General features: G+C 41.6%; 2 protein-coding genes across 10 annotated transcripts in view; one reads left to right on the top strand and one right to left on the bottom strand.

The window, feature by feature from the left end:
• The window catches only part of TMEM178A (transmembrane protein 178A), a 55,265-nt gene extending 50,199 nt beyond the window's left edge, over window positions 1–5,066 (top strand). For all 5 annotated transcript variants that reach the window (XM_055243030.2, XM_055243029.2, XM_055243028.2 and 2 more), the window contains one exon: window positions 4,116–5,066. In XM_055243030.2, coding sequence (XP_055099005.1) covers window positions 4,116–4,357 — 242 coding nt within the window. In that variant the 3' untranslated portion in view covers window positions 4,358–5,066. The remainder of the gene's footprint in view (window positions 1–4,115) is intronic.
• Window positions 5,067–18,193: 13,127 nt separating this feature from the next.
• Window positions 18,194–26,730, bottom strand: part of THUMPD2 (THUMP domain containing 2) — a 50,825-nt gene continuing 42,288 nt past the window's right edge. For 4 of the 5 annotated variants that reach the window (XM_055241294.2, XM_063618126.1, XM_055241295.2 and 1 more), the window contains one exon: window positions 23,470–24,466. In XM_055241294.2, coding sequence (XP_055097269.1) covers window positions 24,142–24,466 — 325 coding nt within the window. In that variant the 3' untranslated portion in view covers window positions 23,470–24,141. Of the gene's footprint in view, window positions 18,505–23,469; window positions 24,467–26,730 lie in introns of those variants that run through there. The other variant, XR_008650704.2, reaches the window with a different exon arrangement.

Here is a 26,730-nt window from a genome sequence, read left to right as displayed (position 1 = left end):
ACTCTTAAGTTGGTAGAACTCAATGTATTAAAGAATTCAGTTTCGTTCAGGTTTTCTTCACTCCATGTGCTCACTCTGTGCAGAACTTATGGGAAGTGTAAGAGATCCCTATGACCTTTTCCTGAGATGCATACAGGAAAGTGGAGTGGAGAGAGTGCTTGAAGTTCCTGACCACATCAATGTTGAACTGAGTCCAGCTGTGACCAAAAAGAGCTCATGAAACTAAACTATCTCTAATATACCAGAACTAGGCTTGGGACATGGTAGATACTTGATAAATAATTGCTGAATAACTTATTGAGTAACACTTAGAATAGTACAATCTTGCAAAAACCTATAAAAAAGCTAAAAATATATTTCATGCATGAGTACACACACACACATACACACACGTGTGGAACGTTACGGGCTGAGTTGTGTCCCCTCAAATACATTTGTTGATGTCTTTGTCCCCTACCTCAGAACATGACAATATTTGGGATAGGGTCTTTAAAGAGAAAATTAAGTTAAAATGAAGTGATATGGATGGGCCCTAACTAAATATGACTGGTGTCCTTATAAGGAGATTTGGTCATGGTGACAGAGGAGAGACTATGTGAAGACACAGGGAGAAGATGGCCATTGACAGGCCAAGGAGAGAGTCCTCAGTTAAAAAGCCAACCCCGCCGACACCTTGATCTTACACTGTAGCCTCTACAATTGTGAGAAAACAAATTTCTGTTGTTTTCAGCCACCCAGTCTGTGGTACTTGGTTATGGCAGCTCTGGCGAACTCACACATACGAGTACTATAAGACATGTATGTGGAACCTGAAATAGAATTCCACACTCTCAACATTGACCTAAAACTATTAATCCAGCTACAACTTAAGAATGCTTTCATCATTTCAAACAACTCTTTTTCTTGATGTCTTTGAATTTAGGATTTTTTGTTTTGTTTTTAAAAATATCTTAAATGGGTTAGGCTTCTTTTACAAAAGCTTGTTGGAAAAGTTGGAAACAATGCTTCTCTCCTCTTAGTACATTTCCTTGTAATCATCACACATTCCTGCCCATCTCCCAAATCATAGTGGTGGCAGCTATGCATGTGCAAACATTCTTAGAAATGCGAGGTCTGAAAATGAAGAGCTCCTAGATATGGTTTTCTTGTCATTCTTTCCTGCCCTGCTTTCCTCTTACTTACTAAGAACAACTTCGAGAGCACTTTGGAAGGAGAAGAGATATTACAGAAGGGCAAGCTATAGGGGCATTTGTGGGAAGGGGGATGGACAGAGAGGGGACGTATTTTTGGGCTGATAGGCCTCCTTTCCACCATGCTCAGCTGAATGAATAAAGGCAACAAGAAATAAAACAAGTCTGCATCAAAGTTTGATGTGTGCCCTGTTCCAAAAACACTTAACTGGCCTAAGATGCCACTTAAATTAATACAAATAAATAAAGTAAGACAAAGGGACACTCAGGTTTCCAAGGCAAGATGGATCCAAGAGTGAGATTAGAAGCCAAAAGCATGCCATGAAATCCCATACTTTGCTCATGGTGGGCTATAGATTTAGCTTTAGGGAGCTTCAGTGCTCTGGCAACTTGGAGAAAGAAAAATTCTATTAATGACATCATTCCCAGTGTCCATGAGGTAAGCACAAATCAATTCCCCAGGAAAAGCACAACCATCCATGACATTGAGAGCAGAGAGAAATCATTCTGGTTAAATCCTCAGATTAGATTGTTTCTTGTAATTCTTTTCTATTCAGTATGAACCGGTGATGTAATGATAGAAGTCATGTCATCAAAAGCAATTTTATGGGGTTGGCAGGGGAGAGGAACTAATAAAAGAAATGTTAAGTGTAAAATCAGAGGGAGTATATACAGAAAGATACATAGATAGATACATAGGGCATTCCATTTTCATTTAATTGCATAAGCCGAGTACTAGATTCACTAGGAAGTTTTAATAAATGTTCTTGTTTCATGTTTCATTTTGGAATAACAGAATCACAGAAATTTGACACTCTTAGGGACTTCAGTAATCAAGTTTCCCACTCTTTTTTTCCCTAGATGAAGAAACCAAGGCTCAGAGAGGTTGGGTAATTTCAAGTTTGCACAGTGTTTAGTAGAGCTGGAAACTAGAATACTTATTTCTCACATCCCAACCCAACGCACTTGGACATCAAAGGATGCTTAAAAGTCTAGGTTTGAACTCAAGCTTTCATAGGTCATTAAAACCATGTTACTTGTAAAAATGCTTGCTTTTAGGCATTCAGCTGTGTGCAAACAGCTAAATGCAGAATAAAGTTGTTTTTCCTGGGAAGAGGTCATTGTTCTATTATTCTATTTTACTTGTTGATGCTCCAAAGATTATTTTTTTCTAACTGCCTATTGTTCTATTACCAGCATTTATTAAAAGGGCTTTGTTATATATAAAAACTGCCTTTGTTTTGGTGCCAGTGAAAACATTTGTGTAGATCTAAGAACACTTGCTTTTCACAAGGTTTGAGAAAAGTGGAGTATTCTTTTTTGAATGGTCCATTACTTTATGAGAGAATTATTTCTATCTTGATTTTTCTCTTTGAGAACTCAGTGATATGTTTGCTATAATACATTGGAGCAAGAAGTCAGAAGAAAATATTTTACCCTTTTTAGTAAAACAGAATCACTTTAGAGTTTAAACGCAGAATTAAGCAAAGAGTAGGAAATATCAAATTATCTCAGATCAAGTGTCCTTTTAATTTAGAACATTTATTGTCTAAATGCACATTTGGAAGAGGATTCAGGCAGCGTGCTCTTACATGATTTGAATGGAGGCAGAATTGTAACATTTTAAAGATGGCATTAAGGTGGCCTTTATTTCCTCCAAATTGCTGCCTGCCTTGAATTTGTTTTTCTGCTAGCGTTTCTAATCTCCAAAGCTATAGGTTAAGAAAGGGTGGTGGGTGGGGGGCGGGGAGCTTTGAATGGGTTGGAGAGGTAATCTGCTACTTTCAGCTCTCTCTTTTCAGTTTCAAAATCTGTGTCTCTGTTTCCAGTGGAGATGCTACATGTATCCCTAAGGATGCCAAAGGAATTTTCCAGCCAATAAATGTTATCTCCGTTGTATACAGGGATAAACCAGACTATGAAGAAGAGATGTGTAGGATTCAGACAGAACTGGACATTCTGATACTTGATTGGGTGCCGGTTTCTGTTTTTATTACTCACCACATTCTGATCCTCTGCCTATCCAAAAGGAGCATCTTGAGGGTCCATTGTGGTGGAATAGAAGCACCTATATCCACATGAATTGAGTACTAAAAATCCTGTGTTTGGGGCTTATGAAGCATTTTTAAAATCAGTCCTGATTTTAGTGCTGCAGAAGGAAAATTACACACACATGGATTGGTCTAAAAAGCAAAGTTTTGGGTCTGTCCATGTTCCTTATGTCACTCCAATTGCCTCCATTTTGAATGGTTGAAGTGGATGATCTCCTTGCTCAGCTATTTTACATCAATTCCATATTGTTGGACTTAATGTATACTATTTAAAAGCATTCATTCATTGAAAAAAACCATTTGTAGAGGCCCTGGTATATGTAAGACTGTGCCTTAACAAAAAAGATTTAGCTACTTGTGTGAATTCATCTAAAATATTATTTAAGGCAACATGATAAATATTTATGATAATGTAAATTGAAAAAGAAAGCAGATGTTGTATAATGATTACAACAAAATAACTGTATGAAATTAGGTAGAGAGCGAAGGAAAATGAAAACCATTTTGTGCTTGATTTGAGTGATTATAGAAGTTTTTCTCTTAAAAATAGAACTTTTATTGTTTTCAAGAATTAAAAAATGAATTCCAATATATATAACCGTTTGAATTAGATAATTCTGAATAATTCAGGTTATCAGAATTTTCCTGTCTTTTTCACTCCTGCATCTCCACTCCCTAGTGTAGGGTCTGGCACACAGAAGTTTTGCCAATGTTTGTCAAATGAATTAATTCAAGTAAAATAATTATGGATCATTTGTGAATTTGGAGTGACTGCCTCAGTAGTTGATCTGATTTTCATAAAGGCCTGTCTGCCATTTGTCTTGTAACGGGCAAACTTTAACTAATCATTCTGTTCTCTTTGTATTATTTATAGGGATATTTTGCACCATTTCCCTCTGTACTTATGCAGCCAGTATCTCTTATGATTTGAACCGGCTCCCAAAGCTAATTTATAGCCTGCCTGCTGATGTGGAACATGGTTACAGCTGGTCCATCTTTTGCGCCTGGTGCAGTTTAGGCTTTATTGTGGCAGCTGGAGGTCTCTGCATCGCTTATCCGTTTATTAGCCGGACCAAGATTGCACAGCTAAAGTCTGGCAGAGACTCCACGGTATGACTGTCCGCACTGGGCCTGTCCACAGTGCGAGTGACTCCTGAGGGGAACGGCGCGGAGTTCAGGATTCCAAGCACAAAGCGGTCTTTTACATTCCAACCTGTTGCCTGCCAGCCCTTTCTGGATTACTGATAGAAAATCATGCAAAACCTCCCAACCTTTCTAAGGACAAGACTACTGTGGATTCAAGTGCTTTAATGACTATTTATGTGTTGACTGTGAGAATAGGGAGCAGTGCCATGGGACATTTCTAGGTGTAGAGAAAGAAGAAACTGCAATGGAAAAATTTGTATGATTTCCATTTATTTCAGAAAGTTTGTATGTAACAATTACCTGAGAGTCATTTCTACTTGCAAAAGGATTCGTAACAAAGCGAGTATAATTTTCTTGTCACTGTATCATGCTTGTAAATTTTAATGCAGCATCTTCAGAACTTGTCCTGATGGTGTCTTATTGTGTCAGCACCAAATATTTGTGCATTATTTGTGGATGTTCCTTGTCACAGGAAGATTTCTTCTTCTGTTGCCTTATTTTTTTTTTTTTTTTTAAGTCTCCGTCTTTGGACTGGAATCGAAATAATAAGATAAACCGATCAAACATGCTTAAAGAGCTAACTCGTGACACTATGCAGTATTGTTTGAAGACCTGTTGTTCAACCTCTGTCTCTTTATGTTAACTGGATTTCTGCATTAAATGACTGCCCCCTTGTTAATCCGGGTGTGTTTTCCTATGTCTTTTAGCTGTGTCAACAGGTCTCCCTAGCCATAAGGACAGATGAAAACCCTTGTTGTTTTAATAAGACTCTTATTAAGACTTAATTGCTTCATTTCAATTAGGTTGGGCATTATTATCTTTTGTAGCAACCACACACTTGCTATTGACAAAAGATGTCATTTTCAAACTTGTTTTTAAACCTTCCTATACTATTTAAAATTTTCTTCTCCTTCTCGTTCTCTTTTTCTCTTTTTCCCCGCTCTCCCTCTTCCTCCCCTGTTGACCATCTGCCTGGTATGTATTCAGTCACAAGGATACATGGTCTCTGTTTTTGTTCTCGGACCTCCTAAAGCAGCGATTTTCAACCTTGGCTGCTCAGAGTCACCTGGTGAAGTCTTCAGCTGTACCTAAATGGGTCCTCACCCCAAACCAATTAACTCAGAATATCCACAGCTGGGCCTAGGCTTGAGCATTTTTGAAAAAACATCCCAGATGATTCTGATACACAGCTGCGATTGACAGCCACTCGTTTGGGCCAGAATTGTGGTTATCTCCTCAGCTACTAACAAAGCGAACTCACTTATTTAGCACTTACTACGTGCCAGTAACTGGGCTGTGGCGTTATTTCACGTAATCCTCTCCAACGCTCTATGAGGTAAGTGCTGTTATTTTATGTTACTCATAAGCTGAGGATCAGACTCAAAACATTCGCTTCATTTTTTTTTTCTCAATCCTTTTCGTCTGTGTGAGTTTGGGACAACAGTTAAAGTTCTTCCGTTGTGTTCTCTTATCTTTCAGCAGAGGGTAGGGCACTTGCCGACGTCTAAGCTTTTTCTTTTAACTCCAACCCTTATTCCCGATTCTACACACAATGTAGGATAAAGATGGCCTGTAAAATAGAAGATGCCATTCCAGAAGTAAGATGGTGTTTCAGATTTTAATTTTATAAAAGATTCTTTTCTTTCTTCTTTATAAAAACTGATTTAGTCCTCATAAAAGGAAAATGAACATCTACTCCCAAAGAATAGAGTCTGATTTCCAAGTGACAGTGTCCACATATTGTCATGTAAGGGCCGAAAGGGGTCGGAGGATGCCGGTGACCACACCAGCTCTGGCTCCGTGGCTCCAGGCACAGCACAGGCTCATGAGTATATTCACGGGCACTCTCTCAGGCCTTTTAATATACTGGTCCCTCTGGATGAGATCAGAGATGTATAGAAAGGGGCAATTATTTTCACAGCAGGAGAGCTCTTTCTTTGAAGTCTTCTTTAAAGATCCCCATAGAAGATGTCAAGACTCTTGGACATTTATATTCCAACCAGCAAAGCAGTGTCTGAGTGAGTAACTTTTGAAGTTTCCTAGGGGTTTGAGGTGAGAGTGGAAGAAAGCCTCACGGTGGCAGGAGGTTGAAGGGTTCACACACCAGAAAGATTTGCCCCAAAGCCAGGGGAGTTCACTTGGGGTTCAAACGAGTGCTGGCAAGGACTGAGGCTCCCTGCCTTCCAGCCAAAGTGAGCTCGAAGCAACCAACGTGCCAGGCCAAGGTTCCTCGCTTTCTACTTACCGTCACGCAAGTGTGGGCAAATGTTGCCAGTGCTGGGCATTTGGCCCTGAGTCCTTGGGCTTTTCTTAGGAGTTTTTTCTTAACTGGCTTGTGAATGAAGAATGATTGAAATGATTGCACAGTACTGTGCAGGACAGAATTATTGAAATCCTTTGTTCTATGTTCTCTGTGTCCCACGCACCCCCCTTTTTAATAGCCTTGTCCTTGGTTTATTTGCCGTATTAGAACCAGTGTTGTCCATTCTCGGGAAAGCCTCCCTCGTCTTTCAAGAACCACCGAACCACCATGGACCCTCGATAATCAAGATTTCCCAGGATATGGGAAACCTCCATAGAACATAATAGCCCCCATAACATTTCTTATATAGTCAACAAATATTTACTGAATGGCTATTACGTGCTCACATTCTAGCACTTGGGAAACATTAATGAAGCAAAACAGACAAAGGTTTTTGCCCTGGTAAAGCTTATGTTCTAGAAAAATGCAGTGAAGGACAAGAAAAAAAAATTAAGGTTACTCTTTTTGGCCCTAAATTGTTTTATAAGTCCAGGGTTAAAGTTACTCAGTTACTAAAATAAGTTTCTTTTAAATTACATTCCCATTGGCTGTGCATTTCATACTTCACAACATTCTCCTTATTTGAATCTAGCCCTGGCAAGTTAAAAAGATACTAACTCCTTTTGCGGGGGTGGGGGGGTGCCTCTTAAAGATTTCTTATTCGAAATGGAAGTCTGAGAATGACAAAAGTGTGCCCCACAGTTGAGCTACAGGGAATAAAAACCTGGGAACCCAGGACTCAGGTGAATGGGGGCCCACGAGCTCAAAATATACCACCTGGTGGAGGCTGGCGCAGGTGGGATACTCACGCTGCCTAGGCACCCACCCACTCCAGGTGTTTGCTCAGGCTCTTTCCTCTGCATGACACCCCCTCCTCTGCCTGGCTTATTCTGACTTTTCCTTGTGTCTCAGCTTCTACACAACACTCCCAGACACCTTCCTCAAACAGGCTGCACGGCTTCAACCCCTTTCCTGACCAGTTACGCTCTGCACGCGAATTGCCTGGCAACCCATAACCAGATCGTAGACTCTTTCAAGGAGGAATCTGTGCCTTGTCCTGGTGCTCAGCCCACCCAGTGCCTGGTACACCGCAGGTGCTCTTAAATCTTTGTGGAATCAATAAATGGATTCAGAGTCACAGATAAACTCTTTTCTTCCCTGGACAGAGCTGACTCCCTTAGCACCAATTTTAGGGAGCCCATAAAAATATATACAGTAGTGTGATGAGGCTAAATGGAAAGAGAATATAGCTTGGCAAGCAAGGAAGCCTCATTAGAATAATTAAAGGGACTATTAACCCAAACCAACCTAGACATAACTTATAATGTGTTATGAACTACTATGGAACATTTATTTGATGGCTCAAACATTGTTAGTAACCTCAATATGGTTCTACACCTCAATTTAAAGCGTTCTCATTTATGTGCGTGTGTGTTTTAAATCTCTCATTGGAATTCTGAAAGGAATGCTTCAGAAATGACTTCCTTTGAATGCAAATAGCTATCCTGACGAAGAACACATTTAAATTGCATATGAATTTCTCTGGGGCCTTGCCCTTTGACTGGAAGAAGAGGAAGTTTTCTGTGCTGCATGCACGACAACCACAAATGCTTGAAGATGCTCAGGGCACCCAATTGCCTACTGGGAACTTGGCTATGCAATACATGTTCCTCTTAATATGCAACCTGTATTTTGCCAGGCATCAAAGCAACATTTCTAATTGTCCTAAAACATTAGAATATGTCTGCCTGGAGCCCCTGTAAGAGGAAAACAGATTGGCTGGCTATAAAATAAGATAGCATTTTTTCTGTTTTTATTTCCAATTTTTTTCTCCCCTTCAGCATTCACTGTAAAATACTGCCTGCTGCTATAAGGTTTGGCTATGCTTGGTTTCTCTCAGGTCTCTAAGTGAATGTTTTGCAGAGAGGAAGGACACAGGACCATGGATCTAGAGCAGAAAGAACAAGGGAACAGTGGTGCAGGTGAGGTTGCCAAGATAGGCAGAGGCTTGCTGGTCACAGTAAAGAGTCTGGGTTTTACTCTGGTAATTGAAAACAAACGGCCTAAAAAAGGATAATGATGTGATCTGATTTCCACTTTAGGACGATCAGTTGGCCAGGTGTGGTGGATCACACCTGTAATTCCAGTGTTCTGGAGGGCTGAGGCTGGAGGATCTCGAGTCCAGGTGTTTGAGACTAGGCTGGGCAAATAGATCCTGTCTCTATAAAAACTTTTTTTTTTTTTTGAGAAAGGAGTCTCGCTCTTTCACCCAGGCTGGAGTGCTGTGGCGCAATCTCGGCTCACTGCAGGCTCCGTCCCCCAGGGTTCACGCCATTCTCCTGCCTCAGCCTCCCATGCAGCTGGGACTACAGGCGTCCGCCACCTCGCCCGGCTAATTTTTTGTATTTTTAGTAGAGACGGGGTTTCACCATGGTCTCGATCTCCTGACCTCGTGATCCGCCCGCCTCGGCCTCCCAAAGTGCTGGGATTACAGGCGTGAGCCACCACGCCTGGCCTATAAAAACATTTTTAAAATTAGCCGAGTGTGGTGGTACATGCCTCTAGGCTTAGCTGCTCGGCAGGCTGGGGCAGGAGGATTGCTTGAGTTTAGAAGCTATTGAGCTATTATTACACCACTGCACTGCACTCCAGCCTGGGTGACAGAGTGAGACCAGTCTCAAAAAAAAAAAAAAAAAAAAAAAAAAAAAAAAAAAATCAGTGTTGCCACTGCTGCTGGATGGAGAATGGATTTAAAGAGGCACCACTAGAGGAGAAGAACCCAGTTAGGAAGGAGGATGTTGCACAGGAACCCAGGAGACAAAATTGTGCCTGGATGGAGAGGGTGGTGATGAAAATGCAGAGGAGTAGGTGGACATACTTTAGAGATGGAATTGATTTGCTGGTAAGTTACATGGAGGTGGGGAAAGAAGGGAAGTTAAGGATGACACTTAAAGAATTTGTAGAGTTAGGTTAATTACTAAGGAAACTGCTTGTATCAAAAAGGAGATAAAATAATTTGGGAAAAGGGAGAAAGAAAAAATTGCTGTTTTATGGTTAACTCAGCATCATATAGGATAGCGTTTATTTAATGGAGACCGGAATTGAAAATAGTAGTTGAGAAAATATCAATGGCTCAAATGCTCCTTCTTGCTAATTGACCCAGCTGCCAGCCAATTCCTCTTTGATTTCCAGTTGTTTTCCAGGAGTTGTGCATCTAAGACCTGAAAATAGTATTCAGTTTAAGTGTGAACTTGATCAATTAGTGGTGGCTGGGAAGATTTCAGTCCAGGCACAAGGGGGAAAGATGTAGTGTTTGTGAATGAATGGGAAAGGCAGATGTCACATACTGGCCATGGCCAACCCCAGTTTAAATCACACCAGGTAGACTATTGGTCTTCTTCAGGTAAGCATATCCCTTTTTTGGAGCTCACTAAGAAATTCTGAGAATAAACTCCCACATTTTAGGGCTGATGTTCCTAATGAACAGACCACTGTCCCAGTGAAGTGCTTATCCTGGTTGGCCCAGAGTCTGACCAGGCCGCTGCCTTGAGTGTGGGTGTGAGGATGGATGAAGAACTGTACCCTCAAGTTCATTAGGAAGTGTTCTAAATCAGGACCTTAGAGGTAAATTCCCTCAGTATCTGGCTAACTATGAAGTGGCATCCTCTGGGGGTTCTGGAAAGGGCATGCAAACCTTGCTATAGCAAGGGTGCATGGAAGCTCCGCTGGATCCTACACAGAGGGCCTGGGCTCCCTTGACTTGCTCCCAGAATGCAATCACAGCTCAGGGCATTTCATTCTTTAATCATAAAACACCTTGTATTTCCATCCTCATAGCTTTGCCTGTTAGGTTGATTGTGATGAACACGTAAATACTTGCTTTAGAAACTTGGCCACACCTGAACTGAACTTCACTCAGCCGTGGCTTCAGTGGGCTTCAAATTCATTCCCCACAGGTAAAACACATTGCACTTATCATATTGGTTAAATCTGTTAATCACAAGAGTTTAAAATGAACCTAAAGACCCGAATACATTGTGAAGTTTTCTCATTTCTCCTCTAAGCCCTGATTTGCCATTTGTTAGTTCTGGACTCTGTTGGTTGCTCAAAAAATAAATAGATACCTAAGTAAATAAATCAATTAATTCTAAGAGGATGGCAGTGGAGCCATATTATTGTCAACTTTTAGGTCTCCTTCATTCTTGTAAATATTAAACATAAATAAGAAGTGGCAGAGAAAGCTCAGATTCTCAAAAGCTTCTCCAGTGCTGTTTCTTGGCATTGATGAGACTGAGTCCCTGAGTGACGGACTGCCTCAGTATCTCCTCAGTGACTGTGTCAGGCTGTGTCCTTTATATACCTTATCTTGTTACTATTTGCCCCTACTTTATGGGTAGAGAAGCCAAGGCTCACGGAGGTTAAGTAACCTTCCCTAAGATACTAGCCAAGATTTGGTTTCCAGCTTCCTCACTCCAAAGTCCTTCCACCTTCCTGCACAGCATCCATGTCAACTACCCAAGACCCAGCAGCATTTCCATAGTGCATTTCTAACCCTATCTGAGCCTGCTGTCAACATGTTATACATCTATATAGGTTCACATTCCCCTGCATTTTCAAAGGGTCCCTTTGGACGTTACTGCTCTATAGTTTTTAATCAAGCTTCTGTATTTCTAAGCCAGAGCACACACTGCACTTTGTAATTCTGTAAAGAATGCCAGACCTATTTTTGTAACAGAACCTCTCCTTACATGACTGACCTTCAAGAGACCCTGTAGTTTGCAGTAGCCTAAAGGTATGACAGCAATTTTAATTACCTTCTTGGCACTTCCCCCACAGAACATTATGAGAAATTCCCGTGTTACTAGGTCTGCTCAAAGATTTCCATTTAAGTGGGTATGTCCTCCTTACTTTGTCCTGTGACAGCATCCCTGACGGCATTTTTAAAATTATTAGATGAAAGTAATTATTTCAAAAAAAAAACAGGCTATCTAGCCTTACAGTTAGAGGTAGGATGGCAACTCAGACTCATGAATTTCCGTCCTTTCTCCCTGACTGTCTTGATGTGTGGCCCTGCAAGTCAATCATCTCTCTGAATCTCTCTGGAGACATCCATGAACTAATGTGATTTCCAAGAATGCTGGTAATAACCACACATTTAAGAAGCTTGAAAATCACTTTGAACACCTCTACAAACTTTTATTTCCTTTATCCAAGTTGAATGTGAACTAATTTAAAAAACATATTAAGTTACACTAACAATAAAATAAAACCATCTGATGTTGAGTCAAAACAAGGAAACCTTCCAAGTTTTTTATTATATCTCAAGGAAAGTACAGTACTTCCTTTCGTATTTTCCCGTTGAGAGATTGGTCGCTGTGCAGTGACTTAGAAAACACCCCATAATCAAACCAAAACAAACCTCAAGACAGCCTTGGAGGCATATGGAAACTCTGATGGTTATCTCTCTTTGACAGCAGAGGAACAGAGACTCGGAGCATTAACCCAAGATCTCTCAGCCAGTCTCTGGCAGAAGGTTCACCTCCCCAGCAAAAAAGCGAGGTAGATTTTGAGGTCAGCATGTCCAAGTATCTATATTCCTGCAAACACGTCGAGCAGCCTCTACTTTACAGGCCTCTGTGGTGATGATGGTAAATCGCTATCATGCCAACATGTTTCTCAAATAAACTGGACTTGGGAATTGAAACTAAACCAACTGTGAAAGGTAATCTGGGGCAGATGACGCATGTGATTAATGCAGTATTGACTCAAGGGATGAACCAGTTCTTAAACAAAGAATTCTCCAAATAAAGTAACAGTTTAAAGAGTGTTCACAGGAGTAGGGGAATGGTTTTCAAGAGAAGTGAAATGAAGATGAGGAAAGACTGAGGGTGAGCTACAGGGACAGCCGTGTAGAGCCATGCGGGGTGGGACAGGTGAGTGGCCCTCTTCTCAGAACCCTATCCCAAACACCCCCACAAAACCAGTTCCTTTGAGGAGCCAGATGAGTAAGAATACATGAATTAAGAGGAAATCCAGTACAATTTCATTATTCTTTAAAGCAATTAGCCTGTGGGTCTGTGATACGCCTACATAATCAAGAAAGGTGTCAGAAAATGTCAAGCTTTTACCTAGTAACAATTGAGGAGGTGGTTCTGTGTTGCACGATTCCATACATTCCAATATCATAAAGGAAGAAAAAATCTTCCTTCAGGGAAAGACAATTTGTTCTTGCTTCCTTTGTGACGCTGGAATGCATGGATTTGGTCAATGTGGGGGAAACTTGGTTCAGCATTCTCAACCTTTCTGGCTCTGTTCACTTGGTTGGCAGATGACCATGAAAAGTCACTTGTCTGGGATGTCAGTGGGTGTGGAGGAAATGCCAGTAAATGTGTGCTGAAGGAATGAGGGAATAAATTAATGACGCATCACCAAGACGGTGATCCCTGGTCTATGAAGCCGACTTGCTGCCTCACAGCCTCTATTTCTCAAGGTTACTTTTCTTTTGTTGTTCTCAGGCTTAACTTATGATTATCGACTCAAACTCTTTGTGTCTCTTTAGGGGCAGGTCCACAGTGGCAAAATGGTTCTGGGGCCTCAGCAAAAATAGGGACATCTCAATACTGTGGAACAAAGACACATGTGGTCAGATGAATGACCAGTTGTGTTCACTTGCTCATTCACGTGTTCTTTCATTTGTCACATCTCTATAGAGCACCTAGTATGTGCCAGAGACTGATTTAAATGCAGGGAATACATAGTGAATAAATCAAAGCTGCTGCCTTCAAGAAGCTGCCACTGTAAGGTGACAAAGGAAAAAAGAAAAACATCTTCCCTTCAGGGAAAGATAATTTGTTTTTTCCTTTGTGTCTGTCTGAGAGAGACAGACAGTAATAAAACACTGCTTGTGCAGTAGGTGGTGGTGATATGTGCTATGAACGAAAAATGAGGTGGCTAGAAGAACACAGTGCTAAAGGTGAGGGAATGGCCAGTTTAGGGAAGCCAGCGTTGGCCTCTCTGATAAGAAAACATTTGCACAGAGAGCCTGAGCAATGCAGGTGTCTTGAGGAATGTCCAGGAAGAGTAGATAGCAGGTACAGAGGCCTGGGATGGGAATAAGCTTTGCATGTGGCAGGGTCAGCAAAAGGTAGAATGAAAGCGAGAGTGTTGAGATGAAGTAAGAGGGAAACCAGGCTATCCAGCACCCTTTGAACACCTTTCCAATAAAACCCAAGACTTCGGGTTTCATTCTGAGTAAAATGGAAAGTCACTGGAGGATTTCAAACATAACAGTGATATAATCTGACTTAGAGAAAAACAGGCAAAAAACCTTTGGCCCAGTGAACGAATTGTCCTTGGTTTCCATGTTAATACCCAGAGGCCAGTACTGGGCGTTTAGGTCTCTCTGGAAAAATATATTGTTAATGTGCCCACTCTTCCAAGGTGAAGTCAATCTCACATAGTGTAGGACACCAAGGGCAAGAGTCACAAAAAGGCAGCTAGCAGGGTGACCAAAAAATGTTAGAAATAATGTGTAAGGGTTGGGGGTGGTAAGGAAGGGCCCTGGAGTAATCATTTGTTTCATCTTGAGCAGGCAGTTACTCACTGAAGAAACTTAATGAAAACTGACAATATTAAACGATTGTGGCATTCAGATGGCAAAATTACACTTCAAATCTCCTGACTCTCTTGAACATAATAAATTCATGGAATTTAACTAAGATAAAAAGCTGAGCTCTTCATGCACATTTTGAGTTGTTTCTTTAAATTTCCAACAATCCGTAACTTTTCTCTCACATGTTTTCCTGGACTCAGCTCATTTTTCTCTCTGCCGAGGTTTTCCAGAGAGTGGTTTCATCCCTCCATTTCCAAAGGTCAAGGATATTCCTCTATCTCATAAGCCCGGACTTCTGGCTGGTATCCTCTCGCCCCTGCTCACATCCCTTTCAGAGAGCTGACATAGCAGCCATTCAGGCAGGGCCAGTTTACCAAGGAGCATTCCCAGAACCTGACATGTAGCAAGTACTCACTAACTGCCTGGTAGCTAAGTAAATAAAGAAGCAAATGAATAAATGAATAAATAAAAGATTTGAAAAGGCTACCAACACTATGGCAAAATATGAGCATGCACTAAAAAAACTCACCTGGATTTCTTAATTAGCAAGATTTCTCTAAGACTTTGCATCTCACCTAATTTTAGTCCAAGGGCTTTCTTGCATAGCTCTCTGAACAGACACATTTACTTAATATCTAAGTGAGCATTTCTTCTCAAACCTCAGTTTATTTTGAATCCCTGAGACTTAGCTTTTTTATTTTTAAATTATACTTTAAGTTCTAGGGTACATGTGCACAATGTGCAGGTTTGTTACATAGGTATACATGTGCCATGTTGGTTTGCTGCACCCATCAACTCATCATTTACATTAGGTAATTCTCTTAATGCTATGCCTCCCCCAGCCCCCCACTCCTCGACAGGCCCTGGTGTGTGATGTTCCCTGCCCTGTGTCCAAGTGATCTAACTGTTCATTTCCCACCTCTGAGTGAGAACATGAGGTGTTTGGTTTTCTGTCCTTGTGACAGTTTGCTGAGAATGATGGTTTCCAGCTTCATCCATGTCCCTGCAAAGGACATGAGCTCATCCTTTTTTATGGCTGCATAGTATTCCATGGTGTATATGTGCCACATTTTCTTAATCCAGTCTATCATTGATGGACATTTGGGTTGGTTCCAAGTCTTTGCTATTGTGAATAGGGCCACAATAAACATATGTGTGCACGTGTCTTTATAGTAGCATGATTTATAATCCTTTGGGTATATACTCAATAATGGGATTGCTGGGTCAAATGGTAACTCTAGTTCTAGATCCTCAAGGAATCGCCACACTGTCTTCCACAATGGTTGAACCAATTTACACCCCCACCAACAGTGTAAAATCATTCCTGTTTCTCCACATCCTCTCCAGAATCTGTTGTTTCCTGACTTTTTAATGATTGCCATTCTAACTGGCGTGAGATGGTATCTCATTGTGATTTTGATCTGCATTTCTCTGAGACTTAGCTTTCTAGGTTACATAGGAAGTTGGTGTCTCCCTGGACAGCTGTCTGCCTCTTGAATGGTTTCCGAGTGTCCCTTTGATTCACTGTTCTCAAATCTACAGGCATTTATTCTCTGCTACCAGGAGCTAGTTCAATTTAGTTCAAATAATATTAATTGTTCTTATCTGGGCCACACCCTGTACCCTATTCTGGAGGAGGAAAAAATGCTATAAAATAGTACTCTATTTATTTGACATCCTCAAATTTTCATAAATTTTCAAAAAGCTTTATAGTTGTATGCATTTAATATTAAAGATATTTTAGCAGAAACTAAAATCATGATTTAATTCTGCAAAGTACACCGAGATCATTAGTACTGCTACCTCTTATGATCTACATCACTGTCACTCACTTCAAGTGAAGAAATGAATTTTTTTTAACCCATCGTTTGTTGCATTTTGGTCACAGAGTCCACCCCTACACGTTTTTTCTTTTCTCCTAAACATGTATGTAAGGCTTAGGCAGATGATGACAAAGACCGTATTATTCAAAATCTTTGGGAGGCCAAAACATTAAAAATGATTTTGGAGAGGGGTGCCAAATACTGATAAAATAGACAACTAGAAAATATGGTAAAAGAAAAAATGCAAAACATGTGGAGGGACTCCACTGAGAATGAGATGTGCAGAGCCTGCAGGGCAGGAGAGAGCTTCAGTAACCTTGGTGTGTGGCACAGCGCCCCCAGCTGCAATCAACAAAATAACTCTAGGTTGTTCAGCAGAAAAGGAATTCATTAAAAAAAACTAGAAAGCTCAACAGGGCCAGAAAATTAATCTAGGGGCCTACATAACCAGAAACACCATCCAAACCATACAAGATGGTAGTTTCAAAGATCCACTGCCACCCCTGCCGGGGATCCACACCATAGCTTGCACCATGGATATTGAACCCTGAATGCTGTCCTCTACCCCAGCTAGCCCCGAGGCCAGATGCTTATGCTGCCTCTCCCCTAGAAAGTGGATTCCATGGTGCCTGGTTCCTCCGTATAGCTCACATCTGAATCCAATTATCATATGTCAGTGTCTGGCCCCCATTCTACCTATAATATAGGTTGGAAAAGCTGGTGTTCTGGTTTCTGCCTTGGAGAGGTGGGACTCAAACATTGGAAAATACGATAATTTACCACTTTGATGCACCCTTTGGATGCCCAACATCAGTATCTGTTCTTAATTTGATACTTAAACTTCCTCCAAACAACCAATATTCGCATGTAAAATACGCAATTATACTTGACACAAAAACCTGCTCATCCTCTCGCCTTCTGACAAGGGTAACACATCCACGTCAAGAACATGATTTCTGGGTGGCTTCCATTCCTCCTCTAGTTCCATCTGACATTCTGTAAGTTAGGGTTTAAACTGTGCGATAGAAGTCTTAAATTGGGAGGGAGTTGAAAGTCATCCTACTCTTGACCAATGGGAGACAGGAGCTGGTGGATATTCTCCTCTTTTGCTCCTTAAGCAGACAATTCTGGGTTGCATCCTACACAGCTCTTCAGAGGGGCCCTACAGGATCAGATTCCAGCTTCTCACAGTGGTGATCAGCTCAACAGTGCATCCTTGGATTACCTTTTTCCCTATTTCTCTTTTACTCCTTCAAGTCCCCAGCTCCCAAAATAAATTATCTCCAAAAAAGCCTTCGTCTCACCTCGGGTCTTGGTAAGAACCTAGGTTAACACTGGGTTCTAGACATACTTCTCTCTGATTACTAGGAACAAACACTCCAGCCCACATAGTTCAACCTGTTTGTGTGTTTCTGTCCAGTGGAATCAAGAACCCAAAATAATTGGGTGGCAGTCTTACCTCTTAATTCAATGGCTTCTTGTTGTGTTTGCTGACAGAAGAAATCCTCTTGAAAGGAGGAGGGTTTCCACGAATGACCCTGAGTGTTCAGAGTGGATTAAATGGACAATGAGCAGCTGGGAATTTGGGGGCACCTCTTTTCTCAGAAAAAGGGGCTGACTACATTCAAGCTCAGATTCCCATACAACTGGTGGTTTTCCCCTTGCCTCTCCTTGGCAGGGAGAATGTAACATATCATGTGTCCCCAAGATCACTAGGTCCTTCAAGTTTCCCATGTGCAGGGCAGCTGGCTTTCTAGACAATTCCTGTAAAGAGCTGACAGACCAAATCCAGACTGCCTGGCACCAAGAAGCTTATGCATTGCCCTAGTGAAAGCTCCTTTTTCATGGTTGCCCTGTAAGAAAGGAGACCCACAGGCTGGTGGCAGTAGTGGTGGTGGTGGTGTGGTCGTTTGTTCTAATGTAACTGATCTTTCCATGAGATGGAGAGACTAGTGGATGGTATGGAATATGTCTTGACTTTTTATGCAATAGGAGACAGCACTGAAGGTTCCCACCTGGAACAAGAGGCATTGAGACCTTTAAGCCAGGGAGCCCAGACACTCTAGTGATAAGATGCAAACATTTTAATAGGGTAATTAGGAGTGATATAGTAACAGGTACCACTCTCACTTCCAGCTCTTGGGCTCTTTATTCTGACTACGGGAGAAATAGCACCATCTATTGGCTGTTGGTTCATAGCACACAGAGTATCCTGTATGGAGGCATCTCATCTTCTCAAGGAGTTATCTTCCTGCTGGCACAATAACTGCGTGTTCAGTAAGCCATTCCGTCATGCCATAAGGCCTTGTGCTTCAGGTTATGGAATACATGGTGAGACAAGAAATCCCATGAGCCTCAGTCTCTTGTCTCACTGTCATCCCTGTAAAATAAGCTCTTTAGTGAGAAGCACCGTTACATGGAAATGAATGATGGTGAACAAGGCAATTTGTTAGGTTCATGGAAGGTGTTGTTGGCATAAAGAATCCAAATACAGAGTAAATAGTTATTCCAGTGAGGACAATTATTGCCCTCTTGACAAGGGGAGGGTCTTCAGTATAATTTCCTCCTGTTTGTAGTTGTTTTAGTCCATTTAGTGTTGCTATATAATAGAATACTTGAGACTGGGTAGTTGATAAAGAAAAGTTTTTTATTGAGCCCATGATTCTGCAGGCTGAGAAGTTCAAAAGCATAGTGCCACATCTGGTCAGTTTCTGGTGAGGGCCATGTGCTGGCTCAAAATATGGCAGAGAAGCAGAAAAGTGAGTGGGTAGGTACAAAGAGAGCAAGAGAATGTCTAGGAAGCAAAACTTGCTTTTACAACAGCCAGTTTCTGGTAACTAATCTAGTCCTGGGAGAGTGAGAATGAACTAGCTCCCTCAGGAGGGCATTGATCCGTTCAGGAGGGAATCTACGACATGACCCAAATACCTCTACTAGGTCCAACCTCCCCAAACCATCATGTTGGGGATCAAATTCCAACGTGAGCTTCGAGGAGGACAAACTCGAACCACAGCAGTAGTCTTATATTAAGTCTCAGGATTGGTCACTGCTGCTGGAAATTAACCAGCAGTGGCAGTAGCCACATCTTGGCAAGAAGTTGTTGTTGGGCCAGTGCATTGTTTCTGTCTGTCTCTGCAACCATTGTCTATGGGGCCACTGAGTAAGCACCAGGATGGCTGGGGAAAGGGTAGGGCACTAGGCAGGCAATCTTCCAACTACACATATTTAGAACCTCCTACACAGTATGGCCTCTTGAGACCATTCCAATAGGACACAAATATTCACCTATATTGGGGTCTAGTATAAGATGTCCATCCACATTCCTCTTCCCAAGACCTTATTTCATGTTCCTGACCATCCATCTAAACTGACACTCATGAGGATGACATGGTGAGGATCTGCCTCTCAGGCCATCTCTCCTTCCAGGAAAAGTGTATAATGTGGACCACTCCAAGTTCTGCTCCCTGGGAGGATCTCCTTTCCCCACTGTCTTTTACCCTGAGTGGGGCTGCAACTAAATTCTCACAGGTGCCAGCAAAACTTGCAGTCATCTGTAAGCCATATTTGACTTTTTTTCTCCTTGGTGAACTGCTCACTGGAGATTCCTCATGAGACCATGGCTATGAGGGAGGGGTGAGCGTGGCAGGAAGCACATTGAGAGGAAAAAGCACTGACTGCCCCTGCAGCTCATGAGTGCCGTCAGCCATGTGGAACTCAATGCTGATATATACCACTCCCATCTGATGAGGATGTGCTGCTGGGTTGGGTCCATGCGACTTTTGGCTTGGTGTGTCATTACTTCAAGATGGGCAGCTTAGGTCACATGGTCACGTAGTGTCCCATGGTCAAGCCCTCAGAAGTAAGCCCGAATAGCAAGTCAAGAGTTATTTCCAAAAGGAAAATAATTACTTGCATAAGAGAACTTGGCTTTGCTCCAAAAGCTAAGAGGCTGCAGCTGTGCTTCCTCTACTGGGATTTGCTACAGGCTCCACACAGCCTCCATGTCTGCCCCAGTTGCTCTGGGCACCATCAGGTCTCCTGGGTCTCTAAGGGCATTAGGGAGCTGCTTACAGTAGGGCTGGTCCAACTGGAGAGCCATCTCTTGCCCAGGCCTCAATTAATAGTAAATGAGTCAGAGCAGAAAATCCAAAGCTCATGTAGGCTGCCTTCAGATGCCAGAGAGTTCCATCAACATCTGTGCCTTTCTTAGTGTTGGCACTAACATCTGCAGCTCCTACAAATACATGGTATTGCCTTTGTCTATTTTGGTAAGAAGGGGAACCTAAGGAGTGTGACATCAGCCCTTCCAAAAATCTATACCCTTACTCCATGGATCAGAAAGCCATTATGGGCATTCTGCAACTGCTGAGGGTAGCTATTCCAGCTATAGACTCAGACACTGGGTAAGTTACCGGATGGTTTTTCACTGAGAAAGTTGAAGTAGTTGAAAGAGAACTTCCACAGTCTACCACCACCACATCCGCCCACCTTCCAGCAGCTGCTCCCACGTATAATCTGTTCTCTTACAACACGTGTTTCTGTAATGGGCATTAAATCGAATATTGCTAAGTAAGGAGATGACGTCACTCTCCTGTGGAAACCGGGTTGGTTCATAACGTGATTTTTTTTCTCTTTAGCATATTAATGCTTTGTGTCACCAGATAGGAGCAGCTGAATGCGAAGGATGCCAATGGAATGAGATGAACGAACAAGGTGCGGAATAAGGCTCTTTATATGACGTCCAACATCACAGGCTTTTTCTGGTTCATCTTGGCCGCAGGTTCTGCCTTGGCCAGGCAGACAGTGCCTGTTGTGTAACTCAGCATCTCCTTACCCTTCTTTATGCCTAGTCTATCAAGGTGACATTGCCCTTTTCTTGGAAAGGTGAAGTCCTTATTTACTTACATATTTGTTAGGAATATAATGTCTTGACTGTGCCAATATTAAGATTGGTGTTTCTGTTAGTGTTCAGGTTGCAAAATTGGATGTTTGCAACGGTTTGCCCCAACCACAATTTATGTTTTTTTTTCATAAATTGTTATTTTTAGTGCATAAATTTGAGAATGAAAAAATTTTTAGGAGCATATTTATCATACTATAGCTGAAATGTCTGTATGCTGTCTTCCTACCCATAATCGTGAACAAATTATCATGTTCCTGTCTAAAGCTAATTCCTCCAGTTGTGGACTGCATTTTATCCCCTTATTCAAGGCCATCACTCTAGCACTTACCTCTTTTTTCCTATTTCATCATCTTTTCATCTTTCCTGGAATTCTCTTTAACATAAAAAAAAAGCTGCTGCTTCTCCCAACAAATCTTTCTCTTGCTTCCACATTCCTTACCAATCTACTACTCCTATTTCTTTGCTCACCTGTTCTGCAAAACTAGTTGTAAGAACTGTCTATGCTCACTATCTCCAGCTCTTTTCCTGTTTTCTCTTAAGCTCACTGCAGTCTGGTTTTGCCCCCCCTTCCATTCCACCAAAAGCCCCATGGTCAAGGTCATGAATGACTCCCTCACTGCTAAAGCCAATGGCCAATTTTCAGTTATCTTACTTGGCAGTTAGCAGCATTTATAAGATTAAATACTCCTCCTCTATACCCTTTATTCATGTCTTCCAGGCAACCACACTAGGTTTTCTTTCTATTTCACTGGTTGTTCCATCTCAGTTTTCTTTGGAGATTCCTCTTCTCCTGCCAACCTCTCAGTATGGGAGGAATTCAGGGCTCAGCCCTGGTCTTTTTCTCCTATTCCCAATCCTTTGGTGATCCCATCCAGTTTCATGCCACCTAAATACTAAAAATTCCCATAATGTATCTCCAGAGCAGACCTTTTTCTTAAACTGCAGACTCACATATTCAATTGCCTAATCAACATCTCCACTTTGTTTAATGCATATTTCAAAATTAGCAAGTCTAAAACTGTCTAGCAAGCAAGTCTAAACAAGATCTGCTAGTTTAGACTGTCTAGACTAGTCTAAATTAGACTGTCTAGACTAGCAAGTCCAAAACAGAACTTCTGATATTTCTCACCAAACCTGCACCCTCTGCAGCCTTTCCTCTCTTAGTTGATGAAACTCTACTGTTCCAAGTTCTTGGCTAAAAGTCTTCAGTCATTCTTGTCTCCTCTCCATTTATCATACCTCACATCTAACACATCAGCAGATCCTTCTGGCTCTACTTTCAAAATACATCCAGAATCCATGTGCCTCCTACCAACACGACTGTTACCATCCTGGGGCAAGCTACCATTTTCTTTTGCCTGAATCATTGCAAAAAACTCCCAATTGATCTCTTTACTTTCACCCTTCTCTTCCTACAATCAATTTGCAATAGAGCAGCTACAGTATCCTGTAAACATGTTAGGTGACATCACCTATTCAAAACTCTTTCAGTAGTTTTGAGTAAAAGCTAAAGCCCTTAAAATAGTCTTCAAGGCCCCATCTCATCTAATATACCACCTCTACCTGCCACCCATTACCTTGTTAACCTAATCTCTCATCCTCTATCTGCTGTATCCACTGGATGCCAGGAGTTATCTCTCTTCTCCTTCAAGTTGTGGTAATCAAAAATGTCTGCAGACGTTGCCATATGTCTTCTGAGGACCAAAAACTGCCCCTGGCTGAGACCCCTGCTTTAACCCAAGCAATAAGGACTACAGGAATCTTGCTTTTTCTTTGAGTTGTCAAGTTCTACCAAAAGCAGATAGCCCGCCTCATAGTGCTCGTATTCCTCAGGTTTTTGGTGTTTCCCAGAGCATCAGGTAAGCACAGGCATTATGAACTGTTTCACCATCACATGCCATACACTTTCTATAACACTAGCTGTATTCTCACCGCCTTTAACCCAAGCAGGCCAGATAACGAATAACGAATTCACATTATTGGGGGCCTCTTGCTTGAAATCCCTCAGAGTATCAATCTCCATTATCAGAGTCCCAGCTGTTAACGACACAACCACATTTACTTAGCTTTAGTAAAAATGAAATGTATTCAAGATTAGCAGGTGGCTCTTAGAATTTCCTAGGAAGGCCAGAGAGAGAAGCTTAGCGGTGGCTACATAGCCAAGAGCAGCACTGAAACCTCAGGAGAGGAATGTTCTGGTGAAGACCGCTTTGTGTTGCCACGGGGCACAAATATCATAGCTTGCACATGGGTGCACCTGATACCAGGGGTCCAGGTTTCCACACCCTGGCTGGAAAACAGATTTTATGACTTCTGCTTTGGAGAGGTGATTCACAGGGTGGAAAATTTCCCAAACATAGGAAAGTTGTTCAAATACCACTAAAGCTGCCAATAAGTTGAACAATTGTATCAGACTACTGAAAAAAATTAAACCACAGCATATATTCTCAACTTACTGTTTCTTTTTCTCAGGTAGTGAACATAAGAAACAAACTGACTTTCTATAAATAAGGGCGAGGTGACAATGTAAGAATGCTTTTAGAAAAAAAGCAAATTTCATTTTCCATCATGTTTTGAAGGATACTGCCTTAATTCAGTTATTATTCTCACTGTTGGTTTACATAATAAACATATAAAATGTATTGTAAATACAAATTATTTTCATTCCAATGGAGAAGAAAATTACAGGCTCAAAAATCAAGTTTAATATCAAAAGAAGTTACCTATAAAGGTTTTTACATTTCTGAAAATCTGATAGTTAAAATATCCCCAGTCTGGTGTTGATTGTGATACACTTAGGTGAACCCCTGAAAACTTTTATTTTGAAATTGAAGTTTTTGCTCAGAAACTGGGCAGAACTTTTCACATTCTGACAGAAGATAAAACTTAAGTCTAAAAAATATTCGGTAATTTTTTTGTCAAAAACATTAAGCACTTTAGAATATAAAGCAGAAACTCTTACCAAGCATGTGTACCCATCAGCCACACCTCCTGTCTTTGGGGGAATTTGGTTACTTGGAGCTCTGTGGGTGCTATATGAATCCTAGAGACAGCAAACTTCTGCTGTACAGCTAACTTACAGGGGCCTGAACCCGGCTGATGGCAGCAAGCCTGCTACAGTCCAGAAGAGTGCGACTTCTTATATTGACATATGAACGCATCTGTCTTTCCAAGGCTAACTTTGTAGCATTCCACCGGTACCAAGGAGCCAAATGGTGACATTCTGTCTAAGAACTTGTGGTTACTGGCTTCGAATGAAGTTGACACTGTCTTGAACGCACCAGTTTTTTCTTCAGGATTCAAGCACTTTTTAATTCCAGGTTCATCTGTGTGACTGTCCTTGGAATTGAAAGGGGTGCTGCTCTCTTTACAATCTGTAAGGCGCCTGTGGTGATCTTCACTAAGCAACAATACAATGGTTCCGCCAACATGAAGTACTCTGTGACAAAAAAAAAAAAATGGTAATTGCTATCTTTCTCCTTTCTAGACAACAAACAATCCCACTTCATTTAAAATAGTTCATGTTTTTAATTTGAAATTTAATTTTATCCATTTAAATACAAGGATTTTTGATAATTAGGTAGTATCTTCTATAATGTATATTCATTATAGTAATTATGAAATCCCTAGTACAAATCTGCTTTAATTATCTATTTTTACTCCACTTAAAAGGCAAGCCTCAAAGTAATTTGTAGTCACAGTCTAATAAATGATTGTATAAAGGAAAAGGCGAATGACAGAATCCTAAAGACTGCATGTATTAAAAGCAGTAGCCCGACAGAAGAAAGTTAACAGGTAGGACACGAACAAAGAAATGGTGAAGGAAAAATCAGAAAAAGAAGGGCAGATCTTGAAATGTCAGCTTTTTGAGGAGAATGCACGTACTCAATTATCAAAGTCTATGTAGCACTGATGTGGAAAAAGCGATGAAAATACATGCCTGTGTCCCGTGACACAGCCCTGTAAGTTGCTAAGAGATCACTGAACATCTCTTTGGGAGAGAGAGTCGAGTAAAGGGTGTGAAAATGCTATAATCAAGGCAAGCACGAGGGGCTTGGGAACATGAGGTGGGTCCCAAACCTGGGCATGGGAGAGAGGGGAGAATTTCCCAGAGGAAGATACCTGTGTTATGAGTTAAAAGACAAGCAGGAATGAGCCAGGCAAAGCGACGGCAAGCAGCTGCAGCAAGGGGAGGGTGCTGGAAGCAGAAAAAGCAGCAAAGACGGGAGGAAGTGGAGAGGAGGCAGCTCTGAAAGCAGCTCAGTGGGTGTGGGTGAGTCATAGCGGGTGGGAGGTGGAGAGAGGAGGGGAGTAAGGAGTTCAGCTTGGAACGTGCTGATGTACCTAAGGAACACGTAAGTGCGGATTCCACCAGACAGCTGGTTACACAGCCTGGAGTAATGGAAAAGACCAGGCCTGAGGTAAAGATACAGTAAATGGTAGCTAAAGCCGTAATGGTGGATGGGATCACGTGGTGTGGCAGTACAGGTTGAGAAGAGAAAATGGGACAAGGAGCAGAGATTTCACATTTAAAAAGTGACAGAGGAGAAGACCCATGAAATAGACATCCTCAGAGAAAATCTGGACAACAGTGATGTCAAGGAAGCCAAAGAAGTACAGTTTCAAGAAGGAAACAGTTTCAACAGTGTCAAATGCTATAGGGCCGGCACGGTGGCTCACAACTGAAATCCCAACATTTTGGGAGGCTGAGGCAGGAGGATCACTTGAGCCCAGGAGTTTGAGACCAGCCTGGGCAACATGGCAAAACATGTCTCTACCAAAAAAATACAAAAATCAGCCAGGTGTGGTGGCGTGTGCCGGTAGTCCCAGGTACTTGGGAGGCTGGGATGGGAGGACTGCTTGAGCCCAGGGGGCAGAGGTTGCAGTGAGCTGAGATTACACCACCGCACTCTAGTCTGGGCAACAGAGATAGACCCTGTCTTTAAAATAAAATTATTTTTTACATATATATGTAAAAAAATATATATTATATATTTATATATAAACATATATCATTTATATAAATTATATATATGTAAAATAAAATAACAAATGCTATAAGGACTAATAGGTGATCAGGATTATGAAAAGTCATCGGTGAACCCAGGGACAGCAATCCTAGCTGAAGGCAGGAGCAGATGCTCATCTGCCAGGGTAGAGTGGGGCTGGAAAGTGAGGAAGCAGAGGTGTCAAGTGTAGACTATTATTTCAAGAAGTTCAGCTGTACAGGAAAAGAAACAGAGTGGAAGCTAAAGGACCAAGAGTTAAGGGGAATCTGCCTCATGCCCAGCAAAAATCTAAGAAGCTTAGGTAGCTTTCCCTAGTCTAATCCATCAGCAAAGCTAGACAATTCTGTCTCTAAATTGTATCACATATTTGTCTACTTCATTCAGTTTGCCTGGACCACAGCAACAATCTGGTAGACAGGTCTTGTTTCCATTCTTGTCGCCCCTCCCACTCTGTTTTCCGTTTCCACACAGAAGAGAAATGTAAATTCTTTGCCAACTCCTCAGTTGCTTGCGCTGTATTTCAAATACATTCTAACCCCCTTACTCTGGCACCCAAGGCTCCTACACAATCTGACCCTTACCTACCTTTTTGATGTCACTGCCTGCTTTCTTTGCTTACTGACCTTCCTTCAGCTGCTCAAACTCACCAAGCTGCTTCATACCTTAGGACATTTGGAATTGCTGTTCACTCTGC

This window comes from Symphalangus syndactylus, chromosome 14, assembly GCF_028878055.3.
Source record: "Symphalangus syndactylus isolate Jambi chromosome 14, NHGRI_mSymSyn1-v2.1_pri, whole genome shotgun sequence".
NCBI classification, from domain to species: Eukaryota; Metazoa; Chordata; class Mammalia; order Primates; family Hylobatidae; genus Symphalangus; species Symphalangus syndactylus.
This window is presented reverse-complemented; position numbering and strand designations above follow the sequence as displayed.